This window comes from Cottoperca gobio, chromosome 24 (assembly GCF_900634415.1).
Source record: "Cottoperca gobio chromosome 24, fCotGob3.1, whole genome shotgun sequence".
NCBI classification, from domain to species: domain Eukaryota; kingdom Metazoa; phylum Chordata; class Actinopteri; order Perciformes; family Bovichtidae; genus Cottoperca; species Cottoperca gobio.
In genome coordinates this window covers 9,596,315-9,617,002 of record NC_041378.1, presented here as the reverse complement: position 1 = coordinate 9,617,002, position 20,688 = coordinate 9,596,315, and the positions used below count along the sequence as shown (strand labels likewise).

The 20,688-nt window shown below is 38.7% G+C and overlaps 2 protein-coding genes across 2 annotated transcripts; one reads left to right on the top strand and one right to left on the bottom strand.

The window, feature by feature from the left end:
- Positions 1 to 481: 481 nt before the first annotated feature.
- Positions 482 to 11,914, top strand: LOC115003462 (acetyl-coenzyme A synthetase 2-like, mitochondrial). The gene is given in 15 exon segments (XM_029425253.1): positions 482 to 879; positions 1,145 to 1,241; positions 1,320 to 1,519; positions 1,970 to 2,145; positions 2,774 to 2,926; positions 3,472 to 3,619; positions 4,074 to 4,126; positions 4,128 to 4,212; positions 5,088 to 5,180; positions 8,820 to 8,932; positions 9,491 to 9,617; positions 9,727 to 9,854; positions 10,311 to 10,374; positions 10,494 to 10,615; positions 10,915 to 11,914. Coding segments are annotated over 15 exon segments (2,046 nt in total). The 5' UTR covers positions 482 to 566; the 3' UTR covers positions 11,089 to 11,914.
- Positions 11,196 to 20,095, bottom strand: abcd4 (ATP-binding cassette, sub-family D (ALD), member 4). The gene is made up of 20 exons (XM_029425254.1): positions 20,038 to 20,095; positions 19,715 to 19,768; positions 19,340 to 19,458; positions 18,898 to 19,025; positions 17,448 to 17,587; positions 17,103 to 17,219; positions 16,574 to 16,699; positions 16,028 to 16,078; positions 15,698 to 15,792; positions 15,492 to 15,613; positions 14,828 to 14,919; positions 14,620 to 14,709; positions 14,234 to 14,439; positions 13,891 to 13,982; positions 13,733 to 13,769; positions 13,369 to 13,418; positions 12,528 to 12,580; positions 12,353 to 12,429; positions 12,013 to 12,128; positions 11,196 to 11,650 (listed from the first exon to the last, which is right to left on the bottom strand). Exons 2-20 carry the CDS (start codon positions 19,747 to 19,749, stop codon positions 11,528 to 11,530), a joined length of 1,869 nt encoding a protein of 622 aa, XP_029281114.1. The 5' UTR covers positions 19,750 to 19,768; positions 20,038 to 20,095; the 3' UTR covers positions 11,196 to 11,527.
- Between the last annotated feature and the right edge of the window lie 593 nt (positions 20,096 to 20,688).

Sequence of the window (20,688 nt, the reverse complement as noted above, 5' to 3'; positions counted from 1 at the left end):
AAAAACGTGTTGTGCTTATTGTTTTTTCACTTGGATATTTGAGCAGAATGACATGTGCCGACTGAGTTTGACACTAGAAAGATGTTTTCACAGTCATCTGCTGAGGGGGGAAAGTTTCTCTGTGTAATCAGTTTATGTCTTGTACTTATGAGCATGACTTATGACATCACAACTACTTTGGAAACCAATCTTGTGTCTAGTAGTTAAACTTTTAAATAACTTTTAAATGAAAAATACTTGCATATTCATGAAATCTGGATGTTTAAATGAGGCGCAAGGAGTAGTTGTAGACTTATTCTGAAAATCAGACAATGCATAACTGTACGTTTTGTACTTTTCTGGAAGGGGAAAACCATAACCATAAACTTATTTTCTTTTGCAACTGATTATGAAATCGAGCTGTAGCTCAAGTAAAGAGAAAGTGTCGGCACATTGTTTTCGTACCGCCCTTTAACGCACCACTCCTTCAGTTTTTCCTCCTGGAGTTTTCCTCTTTAAAGTTGAGCAGAGTAACTTTCAAAACTATTTGCGATCATAACCTCAGATAGCACTAGAATACTGTCATTATGTGGCTCCCTCGCGGATGTACTTCAAAGAACATCGTTACTTCCTTCGGTCGTCGGGTTTTTCAATCGTATTTCCGTGTTTTGGGTCAATGGAGACGTAACGTCGCGACATTTATGCCGGAGGCTGCGGGGTTTGAAGGAGTGAGCGACTGCTCGTCCCTGCAGGAGTTCTCCGTCTCCAACAGCGAGAGCTTCTGGGCCGCTGCGGCGCGTGAGAGGCTGAGCTGGATCCGACCTTTCCACACGGTGCAGGACTGTGACCTGAGCCGGGGGAAAATCAAGTGGTTTGAGGGAGGACAGCTGAATGTGTCCGGTAAGATCTTCACATTAAGTTAGAATATGACCAGAAATTACATTTATAGAAATAGATTTGGTCGTTAGAATAAACTGATCGATCCAGTCAAGTCAGTTTCTATTTGAGAAAAACCTCACATAAAACATGCAAAGGCATCACTATGCAAACCAGTCTCCATCAGCCAATATATTCAAATAACACCCTGAACACAACACACTGACGTGGCAGATAATGTGACGTTTTCATTTGTGTTTGTATGTGGTTTCATTATGGGCACATGCAGTGAACTGCCTGGACCGCCACGTGCACACCTGTCCTGAGAGGGTGGCTCTGATCTGGGAGAGAGATGAACCGGGGTCAGAGGTCAAGGTCACCTACAGGTCAGCAGGTTGGATTTAATGTGTGTGTGGTATTCCTCCTCCATGTGGTTTAGTAGTTAATTTATATTCTCTTCACAGGCAGTTGCTGGAGATGACATGTCGCCTAGGCAACCTGTTAAGACGGCGTGGCGTGAAGAGAGGGGACTGTGTCACCATCTACATGCCTCCATGCCCTCTGGCTGTGGCGTCCATGTTGGCCTGTGCCCGCATCGGTGCAGCACACAACGTGGTGTTTGCAGGGTTCAGTGCCGAAGCCCTCGCAGAGCGAATCAGAGACGGTGAGACGTGCTGGCGCTTATTAAGTGACGAGTCTGGGAAAAAGATTTCCAGGACACATTTTAAAGCTGAAATAGTCAATATTATTATTATATACAACAGTTGGCAGCTGTTTTTGAATGAAACAGCCCTGATAAACACACTGTACCTGTTTCGCATGTTTTTGTATGAGTCTATTAATTATTTTGCGTTGTTCCTTTAAAGACCATAGCTGGTGAACATCATGGAGCACTAAGCAGCTAAAGAGCCAGATATCTTTCTCAGGAGAGTGAACATGTGTAAGACCTTTGTGATTGGTGGTTTAATTTGCATCTGTCTGAAATACAGTTTGTTAAATTTAGATATTTTTTACTTTTACAGTATTACAATATTTGATGTTTATGGTTGAATTTTTTTTGGCAATATTAACAAAAATGTAACAAAAAATTATACAATATGCACCACATGTTTAGCCCAGTCCAGCACCGTGATCACGGTGAACCAGGGCGTCAGAGGGGGAAAGGTCACGGAGCTGAAGAGGACGGTGGATACGGCTGTTCAGAGCTGCCCGACAGTACAGCAGGTGTTTGTTGCCATGAGAACAGAGAATCCGGTCGCCATGACAGCCAGGGACGTCGACATGGAGGAGGTGAGAGAGCAGAAAGCCAATCAGAGCTGGATTAAGATATTAAAGCCTACAGCAGAGGACTGCAGATGCACTGTGTCACGTTTTCCTGCATAAATAAAGATTTAAAAATGTGTAATCAAAATTGTTGTAGGTTAATTTTGAGTCGACAAACTGATCTTTGAGATTTAAAGTTCATTCAGCAACAGTCTCACTTCTATGACATCTGAGCAATCTCCATTTGCTGAGGAAGATCCTGTGATGCAATTGAAAGATCCACAACAGCTACTGAAGGGACTTTGTGGTCGTTCTGGCAGTTAATCGTTTCGGCACTAAATCTAAATCCTTTATTGACTTTGTAAAAAACGTTTTCTTCTAGCATCTTAAAACGCTTGCATGCGTTGCACCATGTTAACAAAATGTAAGGTAGAGTGATCTCAGTATAGGTTTAGTGCCATTTTAACAGTTTCAAGCATATTTTGATCGTGATAATATCGTGAATCCCAATTATTTCGGCCGGGATAGTCGTGCCATATCGTCCCATGCTTAGTTTCAATACATATAACATGTTCTCTATTGCTCTTTTACTCTTCTGTAGTTACTAAGTGTGACTTTTAAGATAAAATCCTTTTAAAGTCATTGTGTTATGCAGGAGATGCTCAAGGAGGATGTGGTGTGTGAGCCGGCTGCCATGAACAGTGAAGACGTCCTGTTCCTGCTGTATACATCGGGCAGCACAGGGAAGCCCAAAGGACTCGTCCACACTCAGGCTGGATACCTGCTGTATGCCGCTCTCACACACAGGGTAAACATCAACCAACACCTGCATCTGCACTATCACACGTGTACAGCGAGAGTTGCGTTATTATCATGTCCTTGGACGACCAAAATGTGATCAATAATCCAGTGTCTGGCCATTTGATTGGTACAGAGTGCTCTCGAGGCTGATGTAGAAAAGAAGGGAACAGAGTAGAAGAGAATTGAGACCTTTCGATGGTGTTGCACTGATGTATATGTGCATGCTGCAAATATGAGTACTGAATATTTTCTTTATTTTTAATATTATTATTCAGTGGGTGCTGCGTTTCTTTAAATGAAAGTCGCTCTACAAATTAAGTTTATTATTATTATTTGAATCTAATTGATCAAAGCAAATTACAAAGGAGTTTAAATAAAAATTAAGCTCTCGTTTTTAGCATGATGTATTTATGTAAAGTCGTTTGTTCAAGATGTATTAATAACTACACTTGTAGCTTAAATGGGATATTTAAGAGTATAAAAGGAAACAAAATACAGCATCTTCTTCTCTTTTTATCCAATCATCCCATCTGTCTTCCTTCTCATCACCAGTATGTCTTCAGCTACCATGACGGAGATGTGTTCGGCTGTGTGGCAGATATCGGTTGGATAACAGGACACAGTTACAGCGTCTACGGGCCTCTGGCCAACGGGGGAACCACTGTCCTGTTTGAAAGCACTCCCATTTACCCCGACCCAGGTATGAACATCAGCAAATGTATGAATGTATCAGACTGGCTGTCCAATTCATAATAAAAAGAAAACTCCTCTTACATACATCATAGTTGCACAGTAAACCTTCCAATTTGTCACACAGTCACCTTACAGTCAAAGTTATCATTATAATGACATTTTTATGCTTCTCTTAACATAACATTTGATGTGTCTGTGTAAAGGGTGTAGTCCTGTCATTTGTCAAGAGCTCTGCATTCTTGTGTCTTTGTCTATGAATAACTTTCTACAGTTGAATTTGAACTTGGCTATACCCTCCACACTAAAATTAGGACTTCTGTATACACTGTCAGCACACGTGTCTCAGGCTTCTGCTTTACCCTTATCTTATCATTTCCCATTCAGAGCTTCAGTATCTACTCAATACATTGCAGGATATCCCTTTGGACCATGCTAACTTGTACATGCTTTGTTGTTCACAGGAAGGTACTGGGAGATGGTTCAGAGACTTAAGATAAACCAGTTTTACGGGGCTCCCGACAGCGATCCGCCTGCTGCTAAAGTACGGAGATCAGTGGGTGCACAAATACGACCGCTCAACCCTCAAAACTCTCGGCTCTGGTATGACAATCATGATACTTTTAGCAACCTGGTTCTTATTTATCTAGTGATGGCCATCTCTACTTCTTTAGTTATGTTTACATTTTATGGCATACCTGTCAACATTGAAATTTCAAAATAAGGGAAATTTTTTGCCGGACTCCGCCCCTATCTTAACAGCTCTCAGCCACCAATGTAAACGTAAACACATAAGGGACAGGTATATACATTCAGGAAATACATGTTTATTTAAAGTATGTATTACTTGTACAGACATGTTTACAAGATTTATGTATTTTATTTGTTAGTTATTATCATCAATTTATTTGATGATGGATGAGTTGTGTGGATTTTGTTTCCCCCGACGAGGACTTCCTTGCGATGGCAGAGTCGGGAACATGTCCGCTACACTGCGACTGAAATCATTGCAGAAGCTGAAGGACTTAAATTTAAAAATGAAAATTCATAACACCTGATGTAACACAGGTATTGCAGTGCAGCACCGGCACAGTGCATAGTTTTATTTTGAGAGCTGAAATGTAAGGCTGTGATGTAATTACAATCCCTCACTTATAGCTCACTATCACAGCTGCATAGCTCCATACTAATACAGTACACACACACACACACACACACACACACACACACAGAGGTATCATACGATTTCCTATAAGCGCGCACACGTGTTCCATACTGAGAGTATATTGAAACTCAAGCCTGGTTAGCATGTGAACATGCCATAGCAAAGCCCAGCATGCCAGTAGATCCCCACACACACCTGTTCCATTGAATCATGAAGCTTACGGCTTAAAACACAAATCATAACATATTCTAATATATACTTTATATACATATAATAACATAATCTGATTGAAGTTGTCCTTGTGTGTCTGCAGTGGGTGAACCCATCAACACTGAAGCGTGGGAGTGGTACCACAGAGTGGTCGGGGATGGACGCTGCCCTGTGGTGGACACCTGGTGGCAAACAGGTAACTGGGAATACACAATACAAGTGTGGGATTTATAAACTTCTGCTGGTCAACACTGACATATTTAATCTACGTAGTATTCTTGGTTTAAATCCTGTGTAAGTCTTTATGTAACAAGTCAACTTTTGAAGTTTCATGGCGAAATCTATTAATTGCAGTTTCTTTACCATATTCACCTGTAGTGTCTTGCAAAATAAATGAATTTTACAATACTTATCTTTGAAGGCTTCATACTCTAAGCGAGAAATCTCCGCTTCAGTAACGCTTACATACACCAAACCTTCCAGTTTCATTGCCATCTATATTCTGAAAGTTTTTACAGAGGGGTTTGTCCATATATAATTAATAGCCTGATTTATCTAATGTTTTATTCATAAAAACATGGCAATTGTTTTTGCTGATTTATGGAGTGATACAAAGAGCTACTCAAAATGAATTCTGTAAAAACCTTTGACTCTTAATATATCAACAAAATGAAACATGTATTTTGAACCTGGCTTTAGCCAATGTTCAGATTTCTGTTACGGAAATGTATACAAATTAGCACATATTTGCATATTTAAACATAAAATGTCAGAAAACTTGTAATACAAAAAAGAATTGTCTTAATATACATAATCAACTGGGGAACTTTCATGTTGATATCTATTAGTTACATTTTTTACTCGTAGTGTGTGTGAGTCTTTAAAAAAATTGTGAGTGATTAATTAATTCACTTTAAATGGAGCCATATACTGTGCTGACATTGGATTAGGTTTGGTCTCATGCTGTGTGACAGTAGCATTTCATCACCGTCTTATGGGGTGAAGTTCACAAACCCTTCCTCGAACACAGCAACGTATGCAGGCACTAAAATGGCCTGCCAGGCGCTCTTAAAGGGGAGAGCAGTCTGCTCCATCTCTCCAACAACAGTGTTACATAACATGCTTCTGTTACAGTATGGGAGTGTGAACATATACAGCACACAGACACAGACACACATCGAGGGAAAAGTTCACATTTCCTTCTGAATCAAACCAGATGTTTTCTCTCAGAGTAATACATCTGAATTTGGGAGCATGACCTAAAACTTCAAACTTTTTGTTCTCTTAATAGGGCTGTCAAGCGATTAAAAAAATTAATCTAATTAATTACAAGCTTTGTGATTAATTAATCTAAATTAATCGCTTATATCAATATTTGCTGTGAGAAAGCATCTCAAAATATTCAAATGGATTTTTGGAAGATGAGTAGTAATCAATGAGTAGCATTATAAACTTGTCATCATGTCTTTTATTTCAATACTATTTCTCCAATATCTTGTATGCCACAATTATCTTAGACAACACAGACCAACAGTTTGACATAACGTGTCATTTAAAATATGGCATAACATCTTTCATTGCACAATAAACAATATATTTAATAGTTGTGTGATTTGACGCCATGTGTATAGCCTCCGTTAACCCCCTGTCCTCTAACACCTGCAGTCCATTGCAATGCATTTCTCGATGGAGTTGTTAACGAGTCTCAGGTTTTCTGCCCTCTTCAATAATTAAAGTAGAAATTATACATTGTAGACTTTACTGACTAAAATTTGGCAGAATACATTCCAGTGAAAGTATAATTACAGTAATTGCACTTGGTGAGACACGACAAACTTGTCCTTCATCTCTAGATAACCTCTGATGTTACTGCAAAGTAACTACTATTCCCCTACTTAAGTAGCTTATGATGGGATATAATGAACATGTTTAAAATCAGCTGATTTCGCTAATAAAATTAATTTTGCGGATGAACACACGACCCCACTGACACTGTATTTTATCCTCAGTCCCTCCAAATTAGATTGAGTATTGACCAAATGGAGCAAAGCTGCGTTAATTAACATACAAATGGCAAACATCTATATTTAATGGACAATAATTAAACATTAGAGCATCATGAGCTTGAGATTTACAGACACAGATATGACCCAAATACCCTACTTCAGTAAAAAGGATTATATTATGTTATTTTCCTGCACCAGTTTTTCCAATTAGGACTAAGTGGCATTATTCATAAATGCCATTTGGTTGATCTGGGAGCAAGTAGCCTGTTTAGAGAGAAAATTTGATTTTGATCCGCTGTTGGCATACGGCCTCCACGTCGGATCATACAGGACGAGAGAGATGAGAGTATGGAGGAGGACGAGTGGTGAGAAAGCTCTGTAACATCTAACGCTGAGAAAGAAGAAAAAAATCTATCCGTATATTGTAGTATCTCAATCAGAGGTTCTCAAAATGTAATAAAGAAAAGTGCACACCTGAAACAAGATATCATTTCCACTCTAATATACTATGACTATTTTATGACATTGTAAAAGTATTATATGCCATTCAAAGGTCATAAAATGTAAAAATAAATAAAAGAAGTCATAAAAGAAGTCATAGTATAATGTAAAATACAAAATCCTTAAAAATGTCATTATGTAACAAACAATGGCATAGTATAGTGTGCTATTAAAATGTCAGAAAACAAACATAGTATAGTATGTCATTAAAATGTCATACTATAATACGGCAATCAATAAAAATAACTCTGATGCAGTAGAACATCCTCGTCATTTTATCATACTGCATTTGACATACTGTGTACTGGGACGTACTAAATATTTTTCTGGCATACTAAATAGTATGGTAGTATGAGTATTGTAACAGATAGTATGCCATAAAAATATTGTAAAAAAGTAATACATACAAATATCATTAATAAGCCTAGTTCATACAGCCAGTAGCTTTTTACAAGTTGTCATTTCTAACCGCACAAACAGTTTGACACAGTATCCGAGTAGTGTATTAAATGTAAGCTATTGAAAGTGAAAGTATTGAAATGGACCTCAGATGATTAAAATATAATGCATACATTTCATGTCACGTTCAAAACAAATTGTTTCTGAAACCATGGTCTAAATGTTTAAATAGATAAATATAAGTATTTATTTAACTCAGTAGTTTGACATTTGGGGAAATGGAGTTAAGAGAGTAAGTAAACGTATTTCCCCAAATGGTGAACTATTCCTTTACCATTTTAAAAATGTTCAAAACAGCCCTCAGCTCATTTTTGGAAGAGGCTCAACTCAAAAGTGTGGATGATTTTTTTAGTCCACAGTTACAGTTGATTTGAACAGGATGCCAGTTGCTAATGCTATTGTGGGATCATCTGTTGTGTCCTACTTTATAACGGGTCCCCTCTGCTGTTTCCGGCACTGTTGCAACCAACACCACCAGGCGGATTACCAGGGCCCCCGAGGTCCAAGCAAACCTAATTTAATTTAATATACTTAGTATGGCTGTAATTCCACAATCTACATCTGTAGCAATGAGAAGGGCTTATGCTAGATTTACAAACTGTTAGTTGGCTCCGTCACATATATTCTCCTCCTGTCCTTTTTTAATATCATTTCTTTTACACTCTGCTTCGGCGCATCTTCGGTGCTTTTAAATCGGTAGTGATTTGCAGTAATGTTTCCGTTTAGGTTACTCTCAATACGTATTCCTGATATACAAATTCTTCAGGAGAGCTTTTTATAGGATTTGTTGATAGTAAAACAATAACCATATATATAAATAGAAATAACAGCGTCTTTATAATCTGCCTTGTTTTGCTCCGTGTTCTCAGAGACAGGTGGCATCTGCATCACCCCAAGGCCATCAGACCCAGACGCAGAGATTGTCCCAGGAATGGCTATGAGACCTTTCTTTGGGATTAAGCCCGTTCTCATGGACACTGAGGTGTGTGTATGTGTGTGTGTGTGTGTGTGTGTGTGTGTGTGTGTGTGCATAGTATACTATGGATGGGAACGGCCTGAGGGAGGGTCAGATTAGGATTATAAAATACTCACCAGCTGTGTCACTTTTGATACCCCCACCCTGCTCCCACCCGTCAGTCCCTGTCTGTGCGTGCCAAACTCCCTATTAAAAATCTGTCATAGTACTTTGTGGATATTGCAGTTGCTTTTGAAACGCACAGATTGTGCAAACAGTTGGAGCGGTGTCTCTGAGCTCATTTCGCTTCCTCTCCCTAAACAAAAACACACAAGCATTTTGAGAGCTTCAATGTGGCACTCTAATTGTGCTTGTTTTTTTGTTGTTGCAACCTTTAGAGGAATATCAATCACATGTCTCACTGACCATGAACTGAATAATTCACATAGCAAAATTATTTTATATATTGTTTTTGTGTTCTTACCAAAAACCCTTGTTTGCATTTATGACATTGATTTATTACTCCTTTTATTATTTTCTTGCCCGTGTTTCTTGCGTTAACGTTTATATATATTTTTTGTTCAGGGAAAAGTGCTGACTTCCAACGACACATCTGGAGCTCTGTGTTTAGCTCAGCCTTGGCCTGGTATGGCCCGAACCATTCATAACCACCACCAGAGATTCATTGAGACCTACTGTCAGCCTCATCCTGGTACAGTACCATGTGTTCAAGTTTCAATTTTCATAGTGTTTCTCAAGTACTTAAGTTAAAAACTTAAAGACAACTCAGTGTCTACATCTCTAACTCTTGGTGCCAATAGGTTACTTCTTCACTGGCGATGGCGCCTATCGCTCTAAGGAGGGTTATTACCAAATCACTGGCCGCCTTGATGATGTCATCAATGTGAGCGGTCACAGGATTGGGACGGCAGAGATAGAGGACGTGGTGGTAAAGTCAATCAATGATTAACAAGTTATTTTTAATGTCTTTGAGCATTGCTTGCTACATTCATATAATGGTAATATGCTAATCTTTGTGTAGAAGTTCATAAATGTAACTTATTATCACGCTCTGAGAGAATTAATTTCTGACTTTTACTTAAATTTATAGCTGTGTGTGTGTGTGTGTGTGTGTGTATTGGCTCTAAATGAAAAGTCAAGACATTTTCTAAGGACCATGAATGTCTGCATATGTCCATAGTGGGATATAAAAGCAATACAATTGAGAATAACATTATATTAAAAGTAATACGGTAAGATTGATATCTTTGAGCAGGGTTGAAGTTTCTTTCTGCTTCGTTTAAAGTGTGTATTTAGGTACCTTTACAAATGTTTAACCAAATAGACATTCATGTTTTTTAGCAGTTAAGTGTACAGACGATCCTGGTTGTGATTTCTGTAACAGAATCAATGCTCTGGAGTGGCTGAGTCTGCGGTCATAGGATACTCGCACGACATCAAAGGACAAGGTGCGCAAGAAATCAGTGTTATTTAGTCAAAAATGTGTTTCCCACATTATATAAAAAACATTATAGCAATGTTAACTTAGAATGTGCATCATAGTAAAGACTTCTCTCTTTGCCGTCAGGTGTGTATACCTTTGTGGTGCTAAAAAAGGATGTGGACGATCAAGAGGCGGACCTGTCTCGGCAGCTAAACAACATGGTGTCTAAAAAGATCGCCAAGTACGCCTGTCCAGACTTCATCCAGGTAATTCAGTGCCACTGGTTTTCAGACTGTTTAAAGTGGGGTTGTATGAAGTTACTTATTCAGAGTCAGGGGTACCTACAGTAGATGTCGGTCGGCACACCCCCCGGTTTGGAGAAACAGACAGGAGTACCGGCACGGGAGATAAACAATTTACTGGGACAGAAGATGCAGCAAACCTTTTTGTGCCGACCGCCATCTACTGTACACGACACACTGACCTCATACAACCCCACTTCAAACAATCCAAACTATCTCTTCAAGACAAACTTATACTAAGTCACTTCGTGTCATTCTCGCAGTTCGTCCAGCGGCTGCCAAAGACGCGCTCAGGAAAGATAATGCGCCGGGTGCTGCGGAAAGTGGTGGAGCGAGACTTGAGCGGGTTGGGTGACCTCAGCACGCTGGACGATCCTGCGGCAGTTGAAGAGATCATCCAAGGTCACCGTGAGCTCTGCCGTAAACAACAACCGTGATGCGTTTTCTGAAAACATTCTCATCTAAAGAAGAATTTAAAAGAGATGCTTGCACGTAACTCTGTTTCACTTAACAAGCAATTGTATCAAAGATTTTAAAGGCACAATACATTTTAGCTTTTATTGTAAATATGACATTGTTATAAAATCAGGTAAATACTATATAATCTACAGATGTACTCTGCTCTTGATAGGAGTTACATTATTGGTACTAATATTCCCAATGTAGTGATTGTAAACATAATCAAAAAAACAAATGTAAAAAGGCACACAAGATGTACTGAGTCTTTCCTTCCTGATGTTACAGGAATACATAAACACTGCATGAGCACAGCTGTCCACCTCCACTGGAGGATCTGGGTTTTAAAGTACCTCTAGTGTTACTAACTGAAGAATTCAGGAGTGTTTTCTGTCCTCGTCTCCCACACTTAAGCGTTCTTCATGTCCAGGATTTTAATAGAGAGGACTTTGCATTCTCAGGGCTTTTTCTCCCATTGCCTCCTTTTAACTTGGTTACCTCCCACTGGCCTCCTCCACATAGTTTCAACTGGACGTCATGGTACTGTGCGAAACAGAGTGACAGAGTTAATATCCTTCATAGATTTAGACGGATCAGAGCAAGACGAGGTAAAATTGAGACATTAAAACCAAATAATCTGATAACAAAGCACGGAGAAACTTTAAAAAATATCAAAAATAAATGAAAGTTCACAAACTCAAATATTTTCATTCCTGTTGTTTCCTTGTATGCTTTACAGATTGTAAATGAGGAATATTTGTAATTTGTGATATTTGACTGTATAAATCAAATTTGATTGATCGATAATTTGAGCTCAGATTGTTTTGTCGTTTCCATATTTCTTCATTTCTAAATTTCATGCTGGTTGTGGGACACCTGGTCAGCGTACATGTGTGTAATTATACCTTTTCCAGGCTGCTGCGGTGCCCCAGACTGACCAAAGTCATGCCGAGCTGTTTACAGGTTCGGTACAGCTGTCCTTCTGCCTCCTCTGTCAGAGCACTGGTGGCCTCATCCAACACTGCAAAGAAAAAAAATTATGAAAATGTAGAAAAGAGTAATTTAAGGAAGCTCTGGTCTCAGTCACCTCTAACAGAGGACAGGATGAAAACATTCAAATGTTTTATATCTGAAATGCTAAATCAAAGACGAGGCGAGGCTAGCTCCCCCTTCTGTGTCAGAATCACGAAAGGTTTCGGTTCCTCAGAGTCCTTCATGAATACATTACAGAAATCCAGAACACACCTGCATATTTGGGCTGCAGGTAGAAGAGTCGTGCAAAGCAGAGACGCTGCATTTCACCTGGAGATAGAACATCATACCTGCAGAGAAAAACTAGTTCAGAGTCTGCATCATATTGTGGCACGTTCGCAGAAGTAATACACACGTTTATTGTTTCACTAGTTTTTTCCTCTCTTACCAGTTCCAGTCCACCTTTGCATCCAGCCCGCCTGTCCGCTCCAGGAGACTAGACTGCAGCACAGAGGGAAGTTTGAATCAGGATCAATGCACGTTCGAATTTCATTGGTAAAATATTCAAGGTGAATAAACATTGAAGATTTTAGTTTAACCTCTTTAAAAACAGGCTGCAGAGGAAAGAGGCTAAATAATGAAGTTGAGCAAAATCTTAGCAAAGGAAAAATAAACGAGACTCTTGTGGATCCAATGAGCACATCTGTATTAGCCAATTCATTGTAGCGACCATTTTTTTGTAAAAACTTGACATTGACTACTGACTGTGGCCGTTCAGAGGACGTATGGCTTAACTATGTATATTGACAATAAGGGGGTTTCAGAGCAGTTTCCAGAACAACCATCCAAACATTTTACAGAAATCTCCAAATGTCAAAAGGTTTTGATACCAAATCACAGCATTGTTTTTTCTATGATGTTCCTCGAGGTCTTGGTGACTTAATGTGGTATTTTGGAGGGAATTTGGCACTAAATCTGTGTAACAAATGGTATCAATCCATAAATTGCTCCAATAATTTATGAGACATAACAGAGCATGGGGATGGCCATCATATACTTCCATCATAATGTTCTAAGCCCTTTTCCGATTTAAAACTACAGAAGCTTGGCACACAGTGCTGAGCAGCATCTCAGAATAATCTTCAAGCTCCCAGCTTTCAGATGATGTATATACTTCTATGTGGTATATATTGTTGACTTTTTATCCAACTCTGAACATCCCCCACCCCTCTAAAAACAAAAGGGGGCAGAATGGTAAGAGGAATATGCTGCGTGATAAAGTCGCTCACCACTCCAGCTAGTTCCAGGAATTGTATGATTCTGTCATCGTCCACTGATCCTGAAAAAAAGCACGATTACATTACAAATATCACAGCAGAGTATTTATTATTTATTTAGATTGATCTTCGTATGACACTGATCTACTGTATTATTATTAAATGAGCTGCTTTAATCAAACATTATATTGCCGTCAGGAAACATTTGAAAAGACGTGTGTCCTTAGCTTCTAATGTATTCAAATGTTACATGCTTTTTGATCTTTTATAATATTGTTTTATATATTTAGGCTGTTTTGGCAGAGCAACTAACTGTAACTTAATAAACTAACATCTATAGACTTTGAATATTGCACTGTTAAAACAAATGTGATACCTGATGCAGGGTAAATATCCTTCAATGGGTAGATCAACTGTTGGAGAAAAGAGTTCCTGTTAAGTTCGTTGATTTTGGTAGATTTCAGCACTTTGGTAAACTTAATGTTAAACAAGTTACAGGCTCTACAGAGAAACAACAGAAGACGAGAGAGCGACCTGTTCACGCAGTGTGCCATCAGTCAGGTACGGTTTCTGGGGCAGGAAGAGGGTTCCTCTGGGCCCGAAACATGTGGTCATCTGGACAAAACCTGAGGAGACGGGAGACATGAGGCTACTAATGTGTTGCAGATGGTGATGGCCAAGTGGTACGGCTTCCAAATACAACACCAGATGGGTGTGAGTTCAATACCAGGGCTGCCACCATTGTGCCCCTGAGCAAGGTACTTAACCCTGAGTTGGATAAGAGCGTCTGCTAAATGACCTGTAATATCACAAAACTAATATTTCTTTGCAATCTTTTGACTTGTGTGCAATATTTAAAGATAAAACAATCTCTCACCACTGTGTGCCTCCCAGAGTCTGTTGAGGACCCTCAGTAGTGACGTCTTGCCGGTGCCTGTGTTCCCCACCACCAGTAGATGTGTTCCCTGGCTGATTTTCAAACTCAGATCCTCCACTAGCAGCTTGTCTGAGTACGGAGCTTTGTATGAAAGATGGTCCAGGATGAAGGCAGTGTCCACAGGGTCTGCGTGGACGTTAAAGTCACTGTGTGGAGAAATTCAATTAAAAAAACACGTTACATTCACGTTTGTTTTCATTATTGCTCTTTGTTTTGTTTTGAATCCAATTTTATCCATGTGTGCACTCTTAACATGCAATCTGTGGCTGAAGTCTTTAACTGTGCTTTATGGCACCAGAGATTAATATAAAAGTGCTCACACAAACCTGTCAAAGTCGTAGCTTTCCCCTGACGCCGGGTCATAGTCACACTGCTTGTGTAGGATATCATCCATCACCTCCCTCAGCTCCCCAATCCTGACCACAACACACACAGACACACACCGATTCAGTGATCGAAAGGTAGATGGCATGCACACACTCTGCTGTCATCATCTGTCCTCCGGGAAGTGAATTTAGGTATGCAGTGTGATACCTGTGGGTGTATCCAGCCACATCTGACAGAGTGGTTGACAGGTCTATTAGCTGCGTGAAGCCATTTATCAAATAGATGCACACAAAGGCATTCTGAATATGAACAAGGAGAGGGAGAACCAGAGCAGAGAGGAAATAAGAGACACGGTTATTAAAAGAAGAGCGTTTGAACACAGAACAAAAGGCAGTAACAACGAGGCACATTGGACGACAGCATGAAAACAGACAAGAGGAATTTAATACTGGCTGATGATAATACTTAAATGTGCCTGTCTACAGTTCTGAAGCTACAATAACACTTCTTTACCAATTTAGAAGTGAGATCTCTGTCTAACAACAGGCATTCAAGCTCAGCATGACCGTATTATCAGGAGAGAAAGCTTTTACTGCCACCTAGTGGTAGAATTAGCAACATATTCACATTCAGTTATTCTGTGATGACAAACCTTTGACACCCTCTGCCATCTCTGAGGACAAATACAGATTGATTGATAGCATTGATTGAAACTGGGAGCAAAATTCACGCTTCTACCGACTGTATGAATACAAAAAGATTATTTGTTTTTTCACTTCTGGCTAAAACTAATGAAGGAGTCTTATTTTTGTACGGGAACAAAGTTACATTTCTTAAGAACTACAAGTTCTGAGAAGTAGAACATGCTTACCTTACTGATGAGTGCACTGAGCTCCCCAGGAGTGAGACCATCATAAAGACCAGTGAAGATGGGAATGGCGATTATAATGTAGCTGAGGAAACCTCCAAGGTAGTCAAAGGTGTTTACCCCGACTGAGAGAGGAGAGGTTAACGAGTTTAATCAAAGCAGTCAATGAAAGATGCGAGTGAGTGAGTGGGGCTGTAGGATGTTCTTACTATAAAGCCAGAGCTCTTTGTTTATTAGACTCTTCTGAGTTTGTAACAGAGCCTGCAGTCTGCGGTCGGTCCTCATGTGCTCCACTTTACCCGCTCTAAAAACACAGACAGCAGCATTTCTTTGCTTTAACTCTGTGATTGGTGTCAGAATAATTCAGAAAGTGTAAATCTTTTTTAAATCACAGGAAAGTATGTTCTATGTATGTTATACAGTTATGATTGTCTTTAGCTTTCTGGAAATGTCTGCATTTCCATTTCAGGAATCTCATCACAGTAAAATAAATGAGAAAGGTTTGACACTGGTATAAACATCATGTGTTTGTGCTTCACCTGTAAAAAGCTGCAGACTCTGCATTGACACGGATCTGCATGTGCTTGAATCTGAAAAAACAAGAACATATCTATAATTTTTATTTTAAGATTCAATCACAATTTCCATTCAACTGTTCCCCCATCGTGAAACTTGGTGGAAGGGTGTAGCATGGGCCAAGGTAGAACCCATGAAATGTTGGTAAATCCAAATCACTAATTATTCTTCACTTTCCTTCACATTGCTAGATAGGGCGTGGCCTTGGCGGAGGTCTGCACTCAAACTGCCGTTCTAGTTTTATCTTGTGAGTTTAATAACAATTCCTCTTTTATAGCCGACGCATATCCTGCGTTATTTCCTGAGAGGCAAAAGGCACAGGGCCAAAGTCTACAGATATTTCCTCTTAACAAAATGACTTATTTCCTTAAAAATAAACAAATGAAAGGATTAGCATCAAACCACTCTGTTGAAGAAAACACTTTTAAGTCAACCCTGCTCTGCTCCTCGGTCAGCACACATTCATATTGACACAGACACGCAGACCATGACTTACAGACTGAACTTACCTGAAGTCCCCCTCCAGTTTTTCTTGCTCATACAGAGTCGACACAATCGGCCCCATGAGGATTTTATTGGCAATAGTCCCAATCACAAAGTAGCCAAAGATACTCACAGGACCGATCCAGCCAGTGCTGCAAAGCAAGGCAACTTTAAATATATACCTCCTTTCAAAACACAGCAAAACAGAGTGCATTTAAAGAGAATTAAACACTCAAAGAAATACAAGTTATAGTGTCATTTCGCTGCAGTTCCAGTGCTAAAAGCAAAGGCATTTTTAGGTTCCGTTTAAATAACACTGTGCAGTCAACATTTACCTTATAATCATAAGTTTAAAAGGTTCATTGCCACTGTAAGAGTCAGTGAACACAGACAAAAAGCACAGGGGATGGCTACAAATGATATATTTAAAGAAAATGCCTTCATTCCTAATTTCTTTCTCAGTTTTTTATTTTTTATGTAAATATGTCTGTAATAATGTGATACTTTAACAGAGCACAATATGTGTGTGATATATTACAGCTGCCACAGACTCACCTGTAAAAGCAGTGGTAACTGTAGTAAGCCAGTGTGAACGGTGACACTATCAAGCGACTTGCCATGCTGCTCATCTGCTTACACAACCTCTCTGCATCCTGACTGATTCGCTGGTCTCTGCAAGTTACACAGAAAGAAACAATAGAAAAAACAAAGCAATTCAATGAAATATTCTAATATTAAATGTGTTCTATACCCTTTGCCACATGATCTTATACATACAAACTATCAGATGATATATTTGTTGATAAATGTTGATGAATTGAAATTGCATTTATGTCTGTATTCTTTATAAAAAATAAAGCACAAGATAAGATCAGAAAGAGGAAAACCATTCAAGCTTACGGGTTGTCTATATCCTCTCTGAGTACATTAAGCGTGTAATAGACTCGGCCCTGGAAGTAGGACGTATGGAGGCTCTCAGTTAGCGTCCTCCTCCAGCTAACATACATCTGATTGCAAATGTACTGGTCGATACTTTTCAACTGGGAGAGGGAGAGAGGAACACAGAGGGGGACAGATTGTCTATTAGAGAATAAAGCAACACAAAGACAATAAACAGGGACTATATGACGACCTCTGTGCGACCAACAACGAGTAAACATCGTATTATTCCTCATAGTTTGGAAAATGCCTGCTACAGCTGTTTATTTAAAAAGCAATGTGGTGAAATAAACTGTATTCAGGTTCAAAATCCAAGTATCAAGTGTGTGTAGGCTGTAAAATTAAATTGTTAAGCTGTCCGGACCTTGTACATTTTCTACTCTCTATAACAGCAATCCTAAATCAAACATGATGTCATACAATAAACTTTATATAGTTTCAGCAGCACACATCTAAATATGCATCTAGGCAGGTATAGCATAGGAAACATAGTATTGGTCCCAATTATGATGGCAATAATGTTGAACTTTTATCACATACAATAAATCATTTTCCTTTATGGTAGTAAGACTGTGACCATGGCACTGCTCTGCACAATAACAAACAAGTTCACTTCCTTCCATGTGTAATATCCAGCTGATAAATAAAACCATGCTCATATTTTAGAAATAAGTTACTGCTTATTCATTTGGTTTTCTGGATTTTCATGAAATATTATGAATGCTTCAATTGATACGAGTTATGCTATGGTTATATAAGTTATTATGATGCACAGTGTTATCAATTACCCTACACTTGACCCACTAATTCGGCCTACAGGAGCCGCCTTGTCCAAATACCTTAAGTCGTACAACAAACATTTTAAAATTATGATATGAAGTAACCACAATATGTTCACTGTATCTCCTGCATTGATATTGAAGTGGGAAAAATAACCCCAAAAAGAGAGGGGAAATAATAACGATACAAGATCCAATTCTAATTTTACATCTAACTACAATAAATTGAGATGTTCCAAGAAGAAATTTAACTTTTTTATCAATTAACTATATGGAGCTATTGAGTAAAAATATGAGTGATGATGCAATAGCTATTGTAAAAATAACAAATAAAGTAAAGTAAAATAAAAGTATGGACACTTGGATCAGTCTCTTGAGTCTGCCGACCAATCAGAAGCAGAGCAGGGCACAAAGGGAAATGATAAGTGAATAACAACTAGAATACAATATAACAAGTACTATCTGATATGTACAGCTGAGTTAGCTCAAAATTCAAACACCAAATTCCATGTACAGCAAAATTGTAAGAATGAATTCCAGAGAGTTTAACTATTTTGGTACTTTTGGGCTACTACTAATATCAGTATGTAGGACGACTTGTCCCATCATCCCCCACAGCTCCTTCAACTTACTGTGGAGTTGAACAAGATGAGCACCATAGCTGTGCTCACCAGACTCTTGAAGCCTGAGTTATCTTTGTCTGCCAGCACATTGTAGAAGTGGCTGGGGAGGATACCCACTTGGTAAATGATCAGCTGCTCTGAGGACAGAAAACAAAAGACATGTTAGCGCATTGTTAGGACAACAGAGACTCGTTAAACAACATAATGAAATTAGGCAATCTTTGAGCTGACCTTTGAGCTGAGGAAAAAAAACCATAGCATGCAGTCTAGTGTTATCTGATGTGTCATTTTGCAAGGCAGCAAAAGGCATTGTCCAACAGACAGTGAATACGTCTCGTGATGAGGCTTCATGTGAGAGGCATTTAATTTAATTTACAGTTATTTGATAGCTAGCTTGATCTGATAATGTGACAATGTATTTCGCCTTTTAGGTTTTTTTTTTTTTTTTTACCTGTCAGAGTGACAGCAAGCAGCGTCCCAAACATCAGAGCACTTTGACTGATCCATGATGGGAACAGGACCTTCTGGATGCTGCAGAACCTCTGAACAAATGTCCAGTCTAATTTCAGTCTGAGGTTATGCACAGTAATAGAGAAATACAATTGCATTAGAAAGAAATTGTAACATTAGAATCTCATGAATTTAAATCCTGGTCACATGCATGAAATGAGAGATTTTTGTTATAAAGAAATTCTTGAATTAATTAACATCCGTCACTTTGAACATTTCATATGGTGTATTTCCCTTTAATTATTGCCTGTAATATCCAATCAATGCACATTGGAAGTGTAACTTCCTGGAGTAAGACATGTAGCTTCAGTCTTACCTTTTTGTCCCTTTTGACTTTTCCAAACGCGGCATCTGCACAGGCGGCAGGGAACTAACGAAACAATCCAAATTAAAACGTCACATATGTTTCTCGGATTTGATGTAAGCGAACATCAAATAGCAGGTCAAGCTAACTTCCACAACCAACGTCTAACGTAAAAGCAGCCAATGAAAACAACGGTTAGCTAGCAGCTCACGGGTGTTAGCGACGGGAATAACGAACAAAGTTATGCAAAACAACTATCCTTTTTATGACACACCTGCATTAATTATCTTAAATGTTATCTCACTTTAGCATCGTCAAACCGACCTGACACTAACCTGTGCACTGAAGTTAGGTGGATGTTTTGGTAGGTAAAGTAAAAGCACGGATTTCCGGTGTAATGCACTCTGATTTTTCAAAATAAAAGCACCCATAGCTTTTTATAGCAGGGTCAGCCAGGACGAATATAAAAGTTACACCTTTGCTCATACACTTAAATGTAAACTCACTTCTTGGCGAACATCTGTTTTTACAAGCTTATTAAAAAAATGAGTGCAGTAGATTTATGCCTGAAAAGTTGTATAATCAGTCGCGGAAGAAGTACTCAGATCTTTTACTAAATGTAGCAATACTACAGTATAAAATACTCTGTTAAAAAAAAGTCCTGAATTACAAATGTTACGAAAAGTACAAAGGTGTTATCATCAAAACGTACTAAAATACCAAAAGTAAAAGTACACATTATACTATAATAATATCTATAATAATGCCACATAATTTTCATATATACATTATTATTTATATTAATATGAACCTGCAAAGCCATTAGTAATTAAAGTTATCAAATAAATATATTGGTTTAAAAAAGTTCAATTTTTCACTCTAAAATGTAGTAGTTAAAGTACAAATTAGCATAAATTTGAAATACTTAAGTAAAAGTACTTCAAAATCGTACTTAAGGACAGTGCTTGAGTAAATATACATTCCAC

Excerpts from the sequence above, each read along its gene's own strand:
- abcd4 (XM_029425254.1), bottom strand. The coding sequence starts at position 19,749 with ATGCCGCGTTTGGAAAAGTCAAAAGGGACAAAAAG. Across the intron at positions 19,026-19,339 it reads GCTTGCTGTCACTCTGACAG|AGCAGCTGATCATTTACCAA; the intron begins GTAAAAAAAAAA and ends TTCTGTCCTCAG. Across the intron at positions 13,419-13,732 it reads GGATATTTACCCTGCATCAG|GATCAGTGGACGATGACAGA; the intron begins GTATCACATTTG and ends GCTTTTTTTCAG.